Raw genomic sequence first — 17,263 nt, 5'->3', positions numbered from 1 at the left:
CCACTTTTCTGGTGGCCTTGGTGTTGCCTCTGCATGCTCCACTGATGCAGCTCAGATTAACACATGTTTGTTCTCTCTCACGCCCTCCCTTCTCGTCCTTAAAGGGGAACACGGATACAAGTTTGAATTCACATCATTGGTTCTAAAACGGGCCAAACTTTCACCCTAATTAAAACGAAGGCATGCAAAGCGAGGCTGGTGACGTCGTCAGAGATGAAACCGCACCGACAGTACTGTTATCAGCAGTTTATCTTTTCAACCTTAACTGAGATTTAACTGATAACAGAGTCACCATTTAAGTTTAAATGAGTCATTATACACAGAAAATTCCATTCCCTAACTCATTTCACATGGTGACATCCTAGATTAGATGGTTTTTTGGCTTCGTAATCATAATATCACTGTTTAATAGCCCATAAGTAACCGGGATATTGGACTTTAAGAATGCCATCAACATTGCTCTGCTGTTTGCTCCCTTTGCTGCAAATTTTAATATCAGTGAGTTGAACTTTATAGCACTTATAAGGGTTGGATAGTAAGAAACCATCAGTCTTTATATTAGATCATTCCACATGTAGCACTAGAGGTCATTCATTTCTTTGTTTTTTAAAGTTTTATTAATGGGGAAGTTCATGCTGTGAATGTGTCATTGTCTTGTGTGTCATAGATTAGATTTAAACACACGGCTGAAGGTTCAGCGCCTTCCTGCCCGGCTGCATTGTATCTCGTTTCAGTGTGTAACCCAACCACAGGACCACCATAATTTCATTAGCTGTATACGCTCGACAATTACAGCTATCTGTGGCAGTGACTCCACTATTTCTACAGTAGGAGCTACAGCCGAGCCCTCTCAAGGAATCTTCTCAATGTGTACCGTTGCTTCAGTACTCACGTCTATCATCATACAATACACCTTATGTTATGTTCCCTATTCTTAGATTTACACCTATTTCATGTCTCCTTTTTTATTTCATCCTCGTGAATTTGAATGTTTTTCCTTTCTCTTTTTCGTTTGCTTAATTTTGATGCTATTGCAAATCTCCAAAAAATACAATCCTATATCTTTTATATCCTCTGTCTTATATCTGTGAATGCACATTAATATAAGTGCATAAATCTTTCATACGAATGGAAATGAGCATTGACACAACACCATACTGTACGTCTAATCTTCTTTGGCTTGATCAAAAATATTTTTAAAAATAAATAAAAGACACAGCATGATGCAAGCCAACACTGCAGCAAGGCACTGGCCGGGTTACCAAACGTCCACCTGATCCACTACTTGTATTTGATGTACTGATATCTGCAGGTGGTGACACTGTTAAGCTACATGAATAAACAACTATTTCGAAATCACATGTGTCAGTTAGGGATTATGTTAAGAGCAGCTTGTAACCGAGCAAACAAACCAGAAGGCGTTTCACTCAGTCCAACTTTCATAACTGCATTGTACAATCATTAGTATTGGCTCACAGTGACACGTGGTTGTCTTTGCTGAATTGTTGCTGTACCGATCAGTCTCTTTATGTTCATGCGCTTCCCTGTGTGTCTCCTCCAGGGCTCTCCAGAAGGGGGCAGCGTGAGACCGAGCACAACTCCCAGTAAGTCCTCTCACTCTCACCAGTGAGTCATCGTGCTTTTGGTTTGGTACTTGGATCAAGGAAAGAGCTTTTGTTTCAACATCCAACACATTTATGAAGCAGGGGTCTAGGGGTCCTCCCACAGGGACATTTCCTGCATTCTGGTGAATTTTTATGCATCAACTTATGGTGTAAATGTCTTTATTTATGAGAAGAAAAAACAAAAACATTTAGCAGCCAGATGACAATTCAAAATCCAAAAATATAATGTAATGTAATGCAGTAAGGCTCTCAGGCAATCAGTATTGTTTTTAAATATTTGTTCTCAAGTAGATCAACTATTTTCATTTAAATGATCTCTGCAGAGTCAACACACATGTAAGTATGGTTTCCTCCTTCCTCCTCTTTTGTTTGGGGAAGTAACTTATTGATGCATTAACTATTTTTGATTAGTTTATAAACCCTTGGACTTTAATAGTTCATATGTATTTCAGCAAGATGTCGGCTCATGTCTAAAACTTTCTGCACATTCAAAGTATATACTACATATCTGTGTTCAAGTTACAAGTTTAATCTTGTATTATTAGAAGAATTAAGTCGTAATGTAATGATAACAAAGTCATAATAAAAAAATCTACCTGCCGTTATAGTTGCTTAGCATTATCTTTCGTCATCGCTCTGCGCTCAGCTGACATAGAAGTATTCCCTTCAGACTTTCTTACAGACACAGAACCCCGTTTGGGATTCTCTAAATGAGATAAAGTTAAGCAAAGTGGAGGCCGAAAACCCAAACTAACAGAAAACCCTTCTAATTAGGCATAAATCTCACCATTGTGCGATTTATTATCCACTCAAATGTTATCTTCACCACCTCCACTAAAGTGCAGCGCATAGTTTTTCAGTCTGAAGCAGCCTAGAGTAGAGAGGAGTCCCAAACAGAGCAAAGGTCTCTATAAGTGATGGGGACGCAGAGACAGCTACACAGAGTCACATGTCCCTACCAAATTCTCTGGGCTTGAATTGGATGCTGGTTAAGCACAAAGACATCTAAATGATGTACACAAAAACTTTACTTTAAAGCTATTTATGGTTAAGAATGTGTCAACATCTTTCATTTCTTCTATTTGTTCCTATACATTTTCCTCTAAATGGGGTAGTATTGCATTTACTTTGTGATTAACTTTTATCAGCCACACAGAAAAGAAGTCTCATGTCTTTGTGTGTCTATTAAAGTCCCTTCAGGTCCTCGAGCGGTCTGCACTGTCAGGATCACGCCTCTGAAAACCATGAAAGGCTCTCCTGACCTGATTCCTTCCGCAGGTGACGTATCCCTCCGCCTCATCAATCTTTCAGTGCCTACAACTGTGGGACACCTCATACTCACAAAGACAACTTAGAAGGACACACCTTAAACTCACTTGTTAACAATGTTATGGCATCACTTTAACAACATGTGTTGGGACGGTACGGGCTCCTGCTGCTCTACTTGCTGCTCCGACGGTGTCATCGTGGCAATTAGTTTTTACAGGACAGTAAGATATTAATTTGATGGCCTGGTTTTGGCGTTGCAGTTCTATTTCGGTCATTTGGGGCACAAGGTAGCAATAACTCGGATTCCCAGCAGCCCTGAAGCAGGAGTGCACTCCGAGAGTGCCGAATATAAGACTGACATGCCCTGAACAATGAGGAGCTGTGAAGGTGATGCTCCTATTTTGAATGTTTCTCAGATTTGGACCCCAGCAGAGTGTGCAAGGGGAAAGGAGTGGTGACTCTGAGGGCCACACTCGTCCACATAGATGACGAGGGCTGCATCAGCGCCGAGCCAAATGTCATCACAACGCCAAGTAAGTCAGGGCGAGCGCCACAGCTGCTTCATATCAATTCTCTGCCCGATGAAGAAAATGCTAAGAGGACAGTAATAGTTGCATGGCAATGTGAAATAAGGACAGGTCACTGTAGAATGTGGACCGATAATGTGAACGTTGCGGGTAATTTAAAAAAGCATTTCATCATGATCTTTAGTCGTAAAAATTGCTTGCGTGCCTTTCGCAGTTCTGTTTTGATGCCAGGATTATATAACGCGCCATGTTTTGGAAGTGTGCTCAGAACTGCGATAAAGGTCGATTGCTCATATTTTCATGCGAGTGTCAAAGAGCTTTATTGTTGCGGCCTACCCACTGCACTTTGGAGCAGGCGCCTTGACTGTGGGCTTGTTTGTTACGTAGAGAACAGTGGAGCCGGACTGGAGGCTGGCCAAGGCTTTTGGGGGAGATGCTTTATATTGTTGTAAAGCCTGAATATAAAGGCCATTGGAACAAACAGCCTTTGCAGCTCAATGAAAGGCTGCTTTGTTCTGATGACAAAGTTCAGAGATTGTGGGAGAATCTTTTTTTTTTTTTTTTTTTTTTTTTTTTTTTTTCCTTTCCTGGACATATTAACATCTCTGAAAACCTCCAAGGGAAGCATTCACACCCTGCGTAATGAAACGGTGATTTATTTCATCAGGAACCATATGTTAGGGTTCAAGTTCACTGAAATACTGTAGTTTTTAGTGTCATCCTCAGTGGTTTTATTCTTGCTGCGCTGGCTGCCAAACTGAGAGAGCTCTGGACTCTTTTCAGGTGGCTGGAGGAGCCAGATTAATGGAGACCGCTCTAAAGCAGGATTGGCTGAGGGAGGCAGCAACATCACAGCTGATTTACCGCATGTAAACAACACTCAGTGCCAGGTACGTTTACTTCCTCCCAGTTTAACACAGCCTCTTTAATTGGCTGTTTGTTGTGTAACAATTATGAGAACCGAGTGAACTTTTTTATTTTTATAATTTTTATGTCTTCATGAAATTCCCTGAAAAGCTTTGTATGCATCTTTATTTTCTGTTACTTTCAGGCAAATTCACCAGAGAGCCTAAAAGAGAATCAGGCTCCATCCTCCACTCACGTTCAGAGCTGTATCACGTCCACCTCCAGCTCTGTGTATCCCTGCACCAGCACAGTTAACCCCACCATAGTCCTGCTGCAGCACAACAGAGGTGAGCACACCGGCCTGTGAGACGGAGAGGACGGGTAACATTTTTACATTTTAAGGTGGCTGTGAACATGCTTATACATGTCTGTGTTGCATCTTATCAGCCGAGCTTTATGCTCCATAAAAGCTAAGTCTGTGATCCATAATCGTTGTCGTGCTCTGTGCCACACGTTACCTCAGGTAAGCTCAACTTCATTGCTGAGTCACATTTCACTGTGCTTTCCTTGTCTGTCTTTTTCTCACAACAGAGCAGCAAAAGCATCTTTCTCATTACGAAGGTATGCACTGGGGTCTTGGTGATGTCTAATGGATATTTGTGATGTATTTTTCATTTCTGAGACTTGGCCGCAAGCAGTCCCAGTTTTCATTACAGAGCAGTATTTTTTTTTTCTTCCTCGACTGAAGCATCTGTCACCCTCCTACTGCCTCGACACAGCCGGCTTAATGTGTTAGCCACAAGCCTTGTGAAGCTAATGAGTCATGTTTTATTCATCCATGTGTTGAAAACATTGAAAAATGTTTATTGGTTGAAGGAGAGACTATACAAGACTACACAAAAACACCAAGGCTATGAGATCTTTTCTGTATATTGTTCTGCAATTCACATTCTGTTTTTTGCTAATGCCAGACCTGTGTCAAACCAGATTTAATTTCATGTCTGTTGCCTTCATGGCCTGCGAGATTCTACACTTTCTTCCGCTGACGTGACACCTGACACATCTCATTCTCGGGGGCCAAGTGTCACATGCACGCAGTTTGAATCATTGAATGTCTTTACTGCCATGGAGTGAGAAAACAAGAACGGAAAAATATATAATATAATATTCAGTGTTGTAACATGTTGGGGTGAAATGCACTCTGATGACACTTGGTAAGCATTTGTGCACAAGAAATGCAGTTTATTTTAGATATTTGTCTGGTATTTCATGCCACAGCAAGTGCTGCCCACATTATCTTTTTATCTCATTTTATTCAATGCAAAACTATAATTTATTGTCGTGCTATGTGTCATTATAAATGTGCTGAAAGTAACAGAAACACATTTGTAATTTTGTCTTGCTTACAGTGTTTTTGATGTGTTTTTTTGTTTTTTTTATAACAGACCCAGCCCCAGAAAGGGACAAAAGCCCTGATCCTGGGTGGGACGCTGTAAGTCCGGTCCCTGATATGGACTGGAAGAGGCTGCGGCTGTCACTGCACTCCCCGGACCTCAGTCCTCTCAACAAGCCCATTGTCCCCGTACGGGTGAGAAACTAAACCTACTGTCAATGAAGACAAATCTACTCCCGGAGGATGTGTAATGGGCCTTTTGTTCATACAATACACGGGTCTTTGATGTAACAGTATAATAGTTAGTATTTATAGAGAGCACATCACTATACTTTTTCGTGACAAAGCATTCAGTTTAGAGAGTTATGATGGAATAGTATTGCAATTTTTAATTGAGGTGGTATTCCCCTTAAATGTTACACTTGAAAAGAAAAAGCACAATGTTGATATATTTGTTCAACTGTTAATTAAATCTCCATATCCTAATTTCAGAACACTGAAAAGTCCAAAGACTGGTACAAGACAATGTTCAAACAGATACACAGAATACCTGGTAAGAGGAAAATCATAATTTCTACGTTTTGTTTGTCTTATCAGTTTTGCCCGTCATGTTCCTCTGTTGGTGTACCAGCCCTGTGTGTGTTTCTATGTGTGTTTGTATGTTATGTCACGCTGTGCTCTGTCTCTCCATCACTGTGCTCAGAGCCTATTGAGGAAAACCCTTACCGCCCCACCTACATTTTCCCCGACAACTATGACATTCAGATGAAATCAAAAGGTATCCGATGGCAGTGACTCCGCTCTAGTTGGCTTTACTGATCTGCAGCCATCCTATTGACTTTCAAATACTAGGCTGTGTTTCACCTGTCATACCTGCCCCTGTGGCAAGTACAACACCACATAAGTTGAAGATGCCCAAAGTATTTGAAAGGCTTTTACCTAACATTTCCCAACATCTGTTCTACCATAGAGCCGCTACCTCCATAAGTTTCAGATACACAGCAGGTTTTGTACAGATTTCCTGATCTAACTCCTTTTTGCTGTCTTGGAACATTTTCAAGATCAGATGGCTTGAATTTAATATTGCTTTTTTTACAGAAGATATTTTGACATGTCGTAGCGTAACAAAAGCACAGGTGTACATTATAAAAGGAAAGATGGCTGAATTCCATTTTTCTACTTCAGAGTCCCAGGGCCCTGGTATTATGCATGCTGGCTCACTGTGAGCCAGCATGCATAATACCAGGGCCCTGGGACTCTGAAGTAGACTTACTTACGTCATGACTTACTGGGATACTTGAATGGAACGCAGCCATCGTTAATGTTATTAGCGACGCCTGTTCTTTCCCTACTATACAAGTCAAAATGGCTGCTGTGAAAAAGGGAAAAAGAGAAAAGACTTTAGACACTTTAAAAATGTGTCACACGTATTAAAGGGGCAGTCCACCAATTTTACACTGAAGGTCAGTTTACTTGTCGGGAGCAGTAACCCTGATGATGTCATTTGGGTTATCTCGGATAAGGCTTAGAGACATTTTTTAAAGAAACTCTACATTACAAACTTGGGGCATTGCATTTTAAAAGAGTTGCATTGTGGGAAATGTAGTAGCCCGTTTTTCTTTCCTGATATGGACAAATGGTCAGGTAATTTCATACATTGTTTTAAAATCTGTCTCTTGCAAGTCCCCCTATTTTATGGACGTGCAATACTAAATTGCTGGAGTACCCCTTTAATGTTTTGCTAGGCTGATAATGGTAACGTTTGTGAAAATACTGTACCGTCTAATTAATGTTGTCACAAAAAACGAGATAGGCCTTTAACATTATACATGATACCCATGTTGACAAGGATGATGCACGAAGCCTTGTAGTGCCATTCTACCTTCTCTTAACAAGTTGTAACAATTACTCATACCGTTCTCTTTTTGCTGTTAATTATCTAACATAAAAACTTTTTTTTTCTTTCAAAAAATGTAATGATTAATCAGCATCATCATCATGAAACAGGAGAGTGTCGTCAGTCTTTGATGTAGTGAACTATTTTTGCCACTAGATGCTGCTGCAGTCCTGCACTGAGGCTATGGGCTGTACTGTCCTGTATAGAGTCCCTCAGGCAGTATGAAACCATCAGACTGCTAATAAGCTTCACCAATGAATGTTTAGTACATAGTTTAGGTTCAGTTCATGCTCCTGGTTTTAGTTTTGTGTCCGTCAGCCATAGTGAAGGAGACAATATATTCATATGAGTAGAAAGAGCCTGAATGCTTATATTTCTTCTTCAGTTTCACCATGTACGTACACACAGTGGGTCTCTCCGTCTCAGCTTGCAATGATTTCCATTTTGTGTGAGACTGATATATTTCTGTCAATGTTGTCTCACACAAAATATAACACTTATACAGAGATAATACTGATTGTGGCACTCACATTTTTTTTTCTTTACATTGCATTATTTATTCAGAGCCTCGATGCTCATCGATGCCTGCATTCCCTTTTTAGCTCAGTAATGCTTCCTGTAAAGTGCTGTGATTTGACACTCTTTGATTGTGTTTGTTGAACCTGTAATGCTTGGCCTAATGGAAGGTGTGAGGGGGGGGGAGAGTGTTTTTAATGCCTTATGAATTATTTAGTTTTGGGCTATATTCATTACTTTTGAAGCACCAGAGCAAAGATAGATAAAAGTTGTGATAAATATGTTTAGGTTGTTGTCTGCGCTTCTTTCAGATGATTGTCCAACTCCTTTTGGTTACTTGGAAGATGGTGAGTTTTGGATTTGGGCTTTCATTGATGTACAACACCTTTATTAGTATTTATGTAAAGCATGCAGCGTACATGATTTACACTTAAACATTGGTAACATTTCAGTTAATGAAGTAATGCAGTAAAGCATCATAGTGTTGATGTGCGTCGACATTCTTGTGCCTGTTTTCAGTGAGAGCAGTCCCACGCTCAAAAAGTGACGCTGATGTCGATTCAAGAGGCCGGTCGATGCCAGTGCCAACGCGCTCCTCTTCCCTCAGACCGTCCGCCAAAAGGTCAGCGTCCACCATCTGCTCCAACCCCCCCATAACCGTTCACTTTGATATTTAGCACAAAAGCACAGTGCTGTTGATGTTTGTTAGTAAAGAAATGAGCCGTTTACAACTCAGAATGCAAGATACGAAAATAACATAATTCAAAATAAATATAATTCTGAGTGGAGGAACTTCTTTTTGTTTCTTTAACAGGGAGGGTTCCTGTCACATAAAACCAAGGCTGTAATGGTAGCTCATAATGGTCATGTTCTAATAGTGTGATGTTAAAGTCACTTTCAGAAAAAAACTGTGTCCTCTGATGAACAGTTTGTTGTTTGTTGTATTGGTCTATATTTAAATACAGCGCTAGTAAGCGTGACTTAACCCTGCTGTGCACAGCAGAGCATTATCTCCTTTCGGACTTTGCAAGTCTGATGTTATTTTGTCCCCAGTGGCCTCCACTACCGTGTCCCCCAGTTTGTACTGGAGATATGATTAGTCACACCCCTCCACACACACATAAACACACACATGTCAGCACTGACACAAAGACGATCTAGAAAGAGAATGATTGATAGAGTGATGAAGGAGGACAGGTGAAGGAGGATAAACAGTTGCCCACTAGAGCTGCAGATGACATGTTGAGGACTGACCTTCCTCTTACCTGGGGTTATGTATGAAAGGAGGGACTGTAAAACGTGTCTAGTAAACAAGGCTGCTTGATGTTCTTTACGCTCAGAAAGAATTTAATTAAGAAAGCAAGTTTTTTGTGTAGAGGGAAAAGGTGTAAGATTGGGTATTATTTATTTAAGAGTCTTATTTTGGTCCTTTTGAGAGTAGTAACTTTAGCGTTGGCTGCCTTTTACAGTAAGAAATTCTCTCAGGAAATGCTGGGCTCTGTTTTTTGTCACTGGGTCCAATCTTGTTTGCCTTATCGAGTTACCGTTTTGGTTGAACCGTGAATTGGATTTTCTGCCATATCATTAGAGGAAGAGAGGGACAGGAGGAGAGAGAGAGAGAGAGCAGGCATAATGAGGGCGGACGTCATGTATGAAAAAAAACATCTTAGCCTATGCTGGTTGCCATGGAGACTACTTGATAAGGATTGTCTCTCTTCCATCCCGCACCCCTCCCCTCCCTGACACCCGCCTCTCCACAGGAACGAGTGGGAGCCCCCGGATAAAAAGGTAGACACCAGGAAGTACCGCGCCGAGCCCAAGAGCATCTTTGAGTACGAGCCGGGCAAATCGTCGGTGCTGAAGCTGGAGAGAACGGTATGCTAGCCGCCTGCCTGTCTGCCTCTCTCTCTCTCTCTCTCTCTCTCTCTCTCTCTCCTTCTTTCTGTGTGCATGTCTGTGTACGCTGTCCCCCACTCTCCACCCACCACGCACACCCCCACCCACCACCTCTGTATCTAAGCTCCCCGGGTGGCAGCCTCACTAATAGCTCGGACGGCGACGTATGTGTAGCCTGAATCGCCATGTGCACCACATTCCTGAAGGGTGTCCTGTTGCGGTGACAGATGATCCTGCCAGGCAGCGGGGGAGTATCGCTTACAAGGAGAGCCATTGTCTCCCTGTCTTCAATTTAAGGTTATTGGGCCGAATCAGCTCGGTGTGAGAGAAACCCAGCGCAGACAAAAAAACATGGATCCTGTGTGTTTTTTAGGGGGAGTGTAATGCTCTCTACCAGCTAGCATGTTCTGCTCAATCAAATGGCGCGGCATTATTCAGTGTCCTTGAGAGCTGTGTTTTGATGATGAGCTTTGTTACAGATAATTGATAATTGGAAGCGGCTCCCTAGATCTACAGTGTAATATTTACCAAAGGAGAACGCATACATTTTGCATGTTGATTTCCCAGTTCTCAAATCATTTATAAAGGAGGACATGGAGGTGATCAGTATTGTGGATGGAGTAGTTAGGTGATTATGTAATTACTGTTTGTGTGATGCCTCGGTTACATCAAGCTAGTAGATGTCGCTGGCCAAGATCTGGCCCGATCCCAGTGGCAACAAATACACTCATTAGACAGAGTTCGCCCCAGTTCATCCTGGGAACACTGGGAAATAATGGACTCTGTTGTTTTTGAATCCCAACTCAGTTATTATGGGTCAGTGTTCCTGTTACGTTAGCTGGTCATTCTCTATGTCAGGTCTATTGTTTTTACTCTCTGGTGCTCAAAGAGTTGTGTTAGTTTAGCCCTTATATAAAACACATATTTTAAAGATTGTTATATTACATCTCCAAGACTTGCATGTTTTGTTAGTTGTCATCGGTATGTTACGGCTGATTCGAAAAAATGTAATGAAAACAATTCATATGCAGTCTACTTTGAATAACAGCACTTTTTGGGTAAAATACTTGGTTCATGTGTTTTCAAGTCTTCTTTAATGCAATACCTATATGCCTATATGTACATTGAAACAGTTTTTGGTTGATGAAATCAATTCTCCTGTCCATGCTGCCCGAGCCAATTGCAATGGAAGAGATTCCAAATTGCATTTAAAAGTTAAACCGAGGCTTCAGCCTTCAAATCAAATGACGATCTAGCAAAGTTCAAGCCTTTCTTAGTACAACATTCCCTCTTCATGTGAATTGGACAGTGTTTCATTGCTGGGCTGCTTCGGAGGCACAGTAACATTTTGTTAAGGAGAAACAAGTGACCCGTAACTTTTTAATATGTGTAAGAGTAATGCATTAAAGTAAGAATTTGATATTTTGGGAAATATATGCTTATTTGCTTTCATGTGAATAGTTTGATGAGTAGATTGATACCACGTTCATATTTGTCCAGTAAATATATAGCAAGAGCCAGCAGCTATTTAGTTAAGCTTAGCTTAACATAAAGACTGGAAACAGGAGGAAACAGCTGGTCAATGCTAATGCTCACTAATCGTATTACCGTCGGAGCTGCAGACGGTTTCCAGTCTTCGTGCTACGCTAAGCTAATTGGCTGCTAACTGTAGCTTCATATTTACCAAACAGACTTCACAATGGTGTCGTTCTTCTGAAGTAAAGTATCAACGTATCAAACTATTACTTTAAGATAGACTTGAATAAATGTGAACCTATCATTTAATTCACTTCTGCAATGAGAACACCTACAGTGCTGCTGATTATTTAAGGTGTTGGGCTCAATCACCAACACCTGATCTGGCTCATTACCTTGGTGTGTGTATTCTGTGCTGTCTGAACTGTCTTCTCTTTGTCTTTCTCCTCCTCCTCCTCTTGTTGCCATGCCCCTAGACTCAGGATGTAAAACCAGAAGATGTAGATTTAGAGAATGAGCCTTGGTATAAATTCTTTTCAGAGATGGAGTTTGACAAAGCGGTAAGTGGTCGCTGTCTTTAAAGTGACAGTATTTTATTGCATGTGATAACTCCCATTTTCAAATAATGCCTAAACAAACTGTGTCTGTCTATAAGGACTACTCCAGTTTCTGCTTCCACTTCCGATTTTTGTACTATTTTTGAATAATGGATTTATTGATCCTGCACATAAAAGGGTTATGTGACAGCATGTGTAAGGGGAAACGTGTTTCCTCTTGAACTACATTTACTACCATGTGTCCCATTAACGTCGCTTAATGAGACCAACGTTTATACATCCCTGTCCTTAATCATAAACTCTTTGTGAACTTGAACTGTTTTTTGGATGTATATCAGCAATCCCATCTGCAGCAAACTTTGTTTTTAAGCATTTGACATAGCTACTGTCATCCCTCGTCACCTCATACAATTTAACGGGATTTTATCCCCCACCTGAGATCTATTTTTGCCCTCTTCAAATGTGTCTCTCAGCTATTTATTGTTATCTGTGATGCTGATTGAGCACCATAAAAAAGCTGTCTGACCACTTACGTAAGCTGGGGCTTTTACCCTGTGCAATTTAGATAGTCGATACTTAATTATTAAGGGTTTATTATACTCCATCAATAAACTAAAATACTCTGTATCAATAAATCATCACAGAGCGATCTCTCGCCAACTGTGGCAGTACCACTGTTTTTAAATGCTGTTAACTCAACACCATAGAGGAACATATCGTTTTGTTCATCTTTGATGTTCCACCATTTGCCAACGAGGCGAGGCCCGGCCTGGATGAATCATCCAGAAGTCGCTCTTCGCTTGGAGAGTCTGTGGTCCTCACAAGCATTAGGCTCCAGGATAATAATAATTCCTGCCTGTCTGCTATCTGGTATATTGTCCAAAATACCCAAACGGACGCAGGCATGTTGCAGCAGTATAAAGTGCCACGACAAGTCCATGCCTCAGGCCTTAGTTGGCACCAGACAAGCGTGGCACTGTCCGACCACAAACAGATGTTGGTTCCCCTCGCTCTCTGTCAGTCAGAGCCACGCCGACACACCCTGGATCATATGAGGTGGCACCACTAGCTACCACATGAGGTCATGTCCTAGCATCAGCCAGACGCAGGGTCTCCAGCTCCAGGTCAGTGTATATGTGGAGGGGGTTTGGCGGTGGAGGCGGCCGACTCGGTCTCAAGGCAGCCTGGATGTTTGCCAGATGATCTGGGCTTGATGACTGGCTCCTGTTTAATGTCAAAGTCACTTCTAAAGCTGCACCTGGTATGCGTAGTATTTGACCTTAAGGCCCAGCCAGACACTCTGGCTCATTGGAGTTTGATTGACATATCAGCACTCACTCGGTATTACCGGTGGAGAGATATGGTTGGAAGTCTGCAAAAACCACAGTGCTCAGGGGTTAAAAAAAGAGCTCTGGTCCAGTTTGGTCTTATTCTTATTGATGATCTTCAAAGTGCTGTAGAGAACCACTTCTACAAATGAAGTAGTATCACTTGACAGTTTTAAAAGTTCCTCTGATCTACATCTTTATGACAGTCTTCTTGTGGTTTCACACCGCTGATTAGCCAGTTGTCAGTTGCTAAATACCTCTAAAGAGCAGGCTTAGTGTAAGTAACACATTAGATAATCCTACGAGATTGCACTATTTTCTCTTCCTCTTTATCCCGTCCTGTCCAATCATCATTACTCGTCCACCACTCCTCGTCACCTAATAGCCACTGGGTAAGAGTGACACCAGTGTACAATCCCAGTAATGGTCCTCTTGATTAATATTAACCAGAAAACACACCCAGTGACAGTTACGGTCAAACATAGGCTCATCGATGTACGTGTCTAGCTGGAACTAAAGGTCCACACATAGCTATGGTCAGGAAAGAGCCTTCTGGCCCCCCTACGACCGACAGAGTGACTCCATCTGTGGAGCATGTGCTGACGAGAGGGCTGCTGCCACACTGTCTCAGCGCTGAGTTACATAGCACCCCCTCTCCTCCCCCTACACCGCCACCTGACATATTCTAAAGAAGGCGACTCTGTAAGCCCGCCAGCTCATTGTGCTTTCATATTTAACCTCTGTTACACACTTGGCCTTTACCTTTAAGCGTTTAGCGGAGATAAGACAAGGGGCGCTCATGGCTATAACAGGCCCTTCACACTGGGGGAGCTGTTTGTTTTCACAAGTACACATCAACACAAATAAGGTGCTGGAAAGAATGAGATTCATGTTACCATGACCTACTCATGATCGCTATTTTGAATATGAAAGCGGCTTTGAGTAGTCGGGGACACCTGTTAGGAAACACGCACATGAAATTGTGCAGAAACGTAGTCATCGATGCTCCACTGACTCACAGAGGCTTTTCATTCATGTCCATAAACAGCTTCGGACATGTCACGCTCTGGCTGCTTTGGGCGAGTAGTTTCATCCTCTGTGTGCGTCTTCATCTGATAAATCGGGCCAGTTTTAGCATATTGTTTTTTTGCGCTCTCTTCCTCTATTTACTATTTGCCGCTTTTATTTCATTAGCTGGATAAAATAGTCCCTCGTAGTAATATGGTGTTAAGCGATATCAGTGTAGGATTAGTTTCAAGCTGAACAGTTTCACCCTTTTATATAAAGAAAGGATCACATAAACTGACACTAATCAGGCATCTTGTAAATAACCAGATTAAGATGCCATTCCTTTGCTCCAGATAAGCCTTCCATGCTTGTTTCCTGTTTACTTTCCGATGATGCTCTCTGTGTATAAGCCCAATTACCCTGGGGTGCAAGAGGACACTATCCTTTCCCCGTGATATCAGATTTGAGGGGGGGACGACGACGACGGGGGGACGACGACAAGATGTGGCGGAGCGAGGAAGAGCTGCAGATTATTCAATGACACTGGCGTGTTCCCCCGAGTCGACATGGAACATTTGGCTTTATAAATAGATCAGACTATAGACCTGCCAGCCTGATGTTCTGTTCTTATAAAGATAGGCATTTATTCTGAAAGGTTATAAATGATCATCCTGCCCTGGCAACTAAGTAGGGGGGCATGTTGTGGCAAATGTCGCTGTGGAGAATGCTCCTTGTGGAAGCGGACACTTGGCCGCGCCGTGGGGAAGTGGACGTGGTATTAACGGCAGGGCCAGGCTGGCTGGGATGGGGATTGTGCAATCGTATTTGCAAACAACACTTGCCTCTTATTCATAGTGCCCCGTGTCACGTCCGTTATTTTTACCTGCTGTGACGTCCGAAATGAGGAGAGCAACAGAAACAGTGGGCTAAAATTAGTTGGCTCTAAACCATTCAAAATGCTAGTGGGTGCTACCTCACTCAATGACCACCCCTGTGTTTTGGAGATAATATCTGCCTCTAAATACCCTCTACTTTTACTCCTGTAGTCCTTTAAACATTATTCACTCACTTTGTCCTCTCAGTTTATTTATTGTCTACTCTTTGTCTTTATAACTGTGTTATAATTATCTGTTCCTACAATGCATATGTATTCTTTACTTTGTCAGTAAGCATTTGTGTCCCCTTTTGGCTCTTTAAGTGTGTGAGATAGAGTGTCGTGTGTGTGTGTGTGTGTGTGTGTGTGTGTGTGTGTGTGTGTGTGTGTGTGTGTGTGTGTGTGTGTGTGTGTGTGTGTGTGTGTGTGTGTGTGTGTGTGTGTGTGTGTGTGTGTGTGTGTGTGTGTGTGTGTGTGTGTGTGTGTGTGTGTGTGTGTGTGTAATTCGCCCGCTTGCAGCACCAGCTGGTTAATTGTCCCCCGGTCTGGTCCAGTGGTAATGAGAGTGACTCAATACCAGACAAAAGAGACAGCTTCACTGGGAGACAGCAGCCCATTGGCTGAGCCTGTGACAGCCCCCTCCCCGCATGGGCGCCCCCTGACCGATGCACGCCCACCCGCCCATTCCCCCTCCCCCCCCTTCCACTCTCCTCACTGCCGCTTGTTTTCTTCAACTTGCATGCAGGCCAAAACACATGCTTACTCCTCCACGCCAAGCCCAGTCCGGAGAAGCTAAGAACCCCGGCTGCTCGAGACAAAAAACCCAGAGCAGCGAGTGAACGACAGCGAGGAGAAGAAGAGAGAATCTGACCATAGCTAATGCCCCTGCCTCTATTCTAGCTGGAGGAGACCTTCCTGTGGATCTATCAATGACTTCTTTGTTTGGTTTGTTGCAGAGTGCCCCCTCTTTCAGCCCCCTGGAAACAGCCTCCGACCTGCAGCAGTAGTAAGTCCATGCCTCCTTCCCATTCCAATACTTGTGCTTTTAATCTTGCTTCCTCCCTCCAGCATGTTGATGATTATTTAAGGCATGTTATGGGGATAAATGTCAGTGAGAGATTTTTTCCACCCTGTAGAGCTGGCCCACCCTCAGCAGGGAGACTCCTGCTTCCTGAGGAGATCCTGTTAATAAGGCAAAAAGCTCCCAGAACAGTGTGTCCTCTGTCTGTATTTCATGGTGTTTGTTAGGAGGGGAGACATGGCTGCTATGTGGGTATTTATTTAAAGACAGCAACCTGGATGTCACTGGGATAGAGGGAACTCGCCCAGCTGCTGCATAACTTAAAAACCGTTATCTTCTTCTGAATGGGTGTGTGCACAGAACTATGAGCGGCAACTGCATTGTGAAAGAGGATGCTAGCTGTTACTAAAACAAAGCCTGCCGAGCCCTTGATCTTTTTTGTTTTTGTCCGATGAGATTGACATCTTCTATTTTTGTTTGAGTCATAAAATGTAAGGAATTCAGGACTGAGCCATGGTGACTGTCTCGCGCTACAGTCCAGGGGAAAATAAACTTCCTCCCTCCATTTCTGCTAAGAACTTTCCATCTGCTACAGTCATTATGTCGCTGTGGCCAAGTATGTGAAGACAGATTCCCAATCCAACTTTTTTAATTCATTGGTTTGTTGTTAATTTTGAAAGGAAGAGGCTCCTGGTGAAGGGGTGGTGGAAGTTCACTCCCCCAAACTATTCAAAGGAAATCTCAAGTCATAAACTGACTTCCTTCAGAGGCACACATGTTCAGGGCAGGATGTTATTTTTTTTCTCTGGGGTCTGTTTGAAATCAGAGACATTTTGAATAACGTTCTTGTAAACATTATTTGATTGTAAAATGCAAAAAACATGTGTGTCATTGTGGGGACATTAGATGAATGAATGAACAGCTTAGTTAATTTGTGTGTTTTCAGGCCTCGTCTAGACACCCACTGCGTTTGCATGCATGAATGGACTTACCAGTTAAAAGTATTTTGAAGATTGATGAAAAAAAATCC

General features: G+C 42.4%; 1 protein-coding gene across 1 annotated transcript in view; it reads left to right on the top strand.

The window, feature by feature from the left end:
• The window catches only part of LOC129091941 (sorbin and SH3 domain-containing protein 1-like), a 40,596-nt gene that overhangs the window by 8,317 nt on the left and 15,016 nt on the right, over positions 1 to 17,263 (top strand). The window contains 14 exon segments of the mRNA XM_054599639.1: positions 1,562 to 1,604; positions 2,817 to 2,903; positions 3,311 to 3,427; positions 4,205 to 4,311; positions 4,473 to 4,614; positions 4,859 to 4,888; positions 5,713 to 5,855; positions 6,153 to 6,213; positions 6,364 to 6,438; positions 8,385 to 8,420; positions 8,593 to 8,695; positions 9,834 to 9,948; positions 11,922 to 12,005; positions 16,169 to 16,218. Coding sequence (XP_054455614.1) covers positions 2,870 to 2,903; positions 3,311 to 3,427; positions 4,205 to 4,311; positions 4,473 to 4,614; positions 4,859 to 4,888; positions 5,713 to 5,855; positions 6,153 to 6,213; positions 6,364 to 6,438; positions 8,385 to 8,420; positions 8,593 to 8,695; positions 9,834 to 9,948; positions 11,922 to 12,005; positions 16,169 to 16,218 — 1,097 coding nt within the window. The 5' untranslated portion in view covers positions 1,562 to 1,604; positions 2,817 to 2,869.

Source organism: Anoplopoma fimbria, chromosome 6 (genome assembly GCF_027596085.1).
Source record: "Anoplopoma fimbria isolate UVic2021 breed Golden Eagle Sablefish chromosome 6, Afim_UVic_2022, whole genome shotgun sequence".
Lineage (NCBI taxonomy): Eukaryota > Metazoa > Chordata > Actinopteri > Perciformes > Anoplopomatidae > Anoplopoma > Anoplopoma fimbria.
Note: the sequence above shows the minus strand (reverse complement) of the source record. Positions and strands in the feature narration are given on the sequence as shown.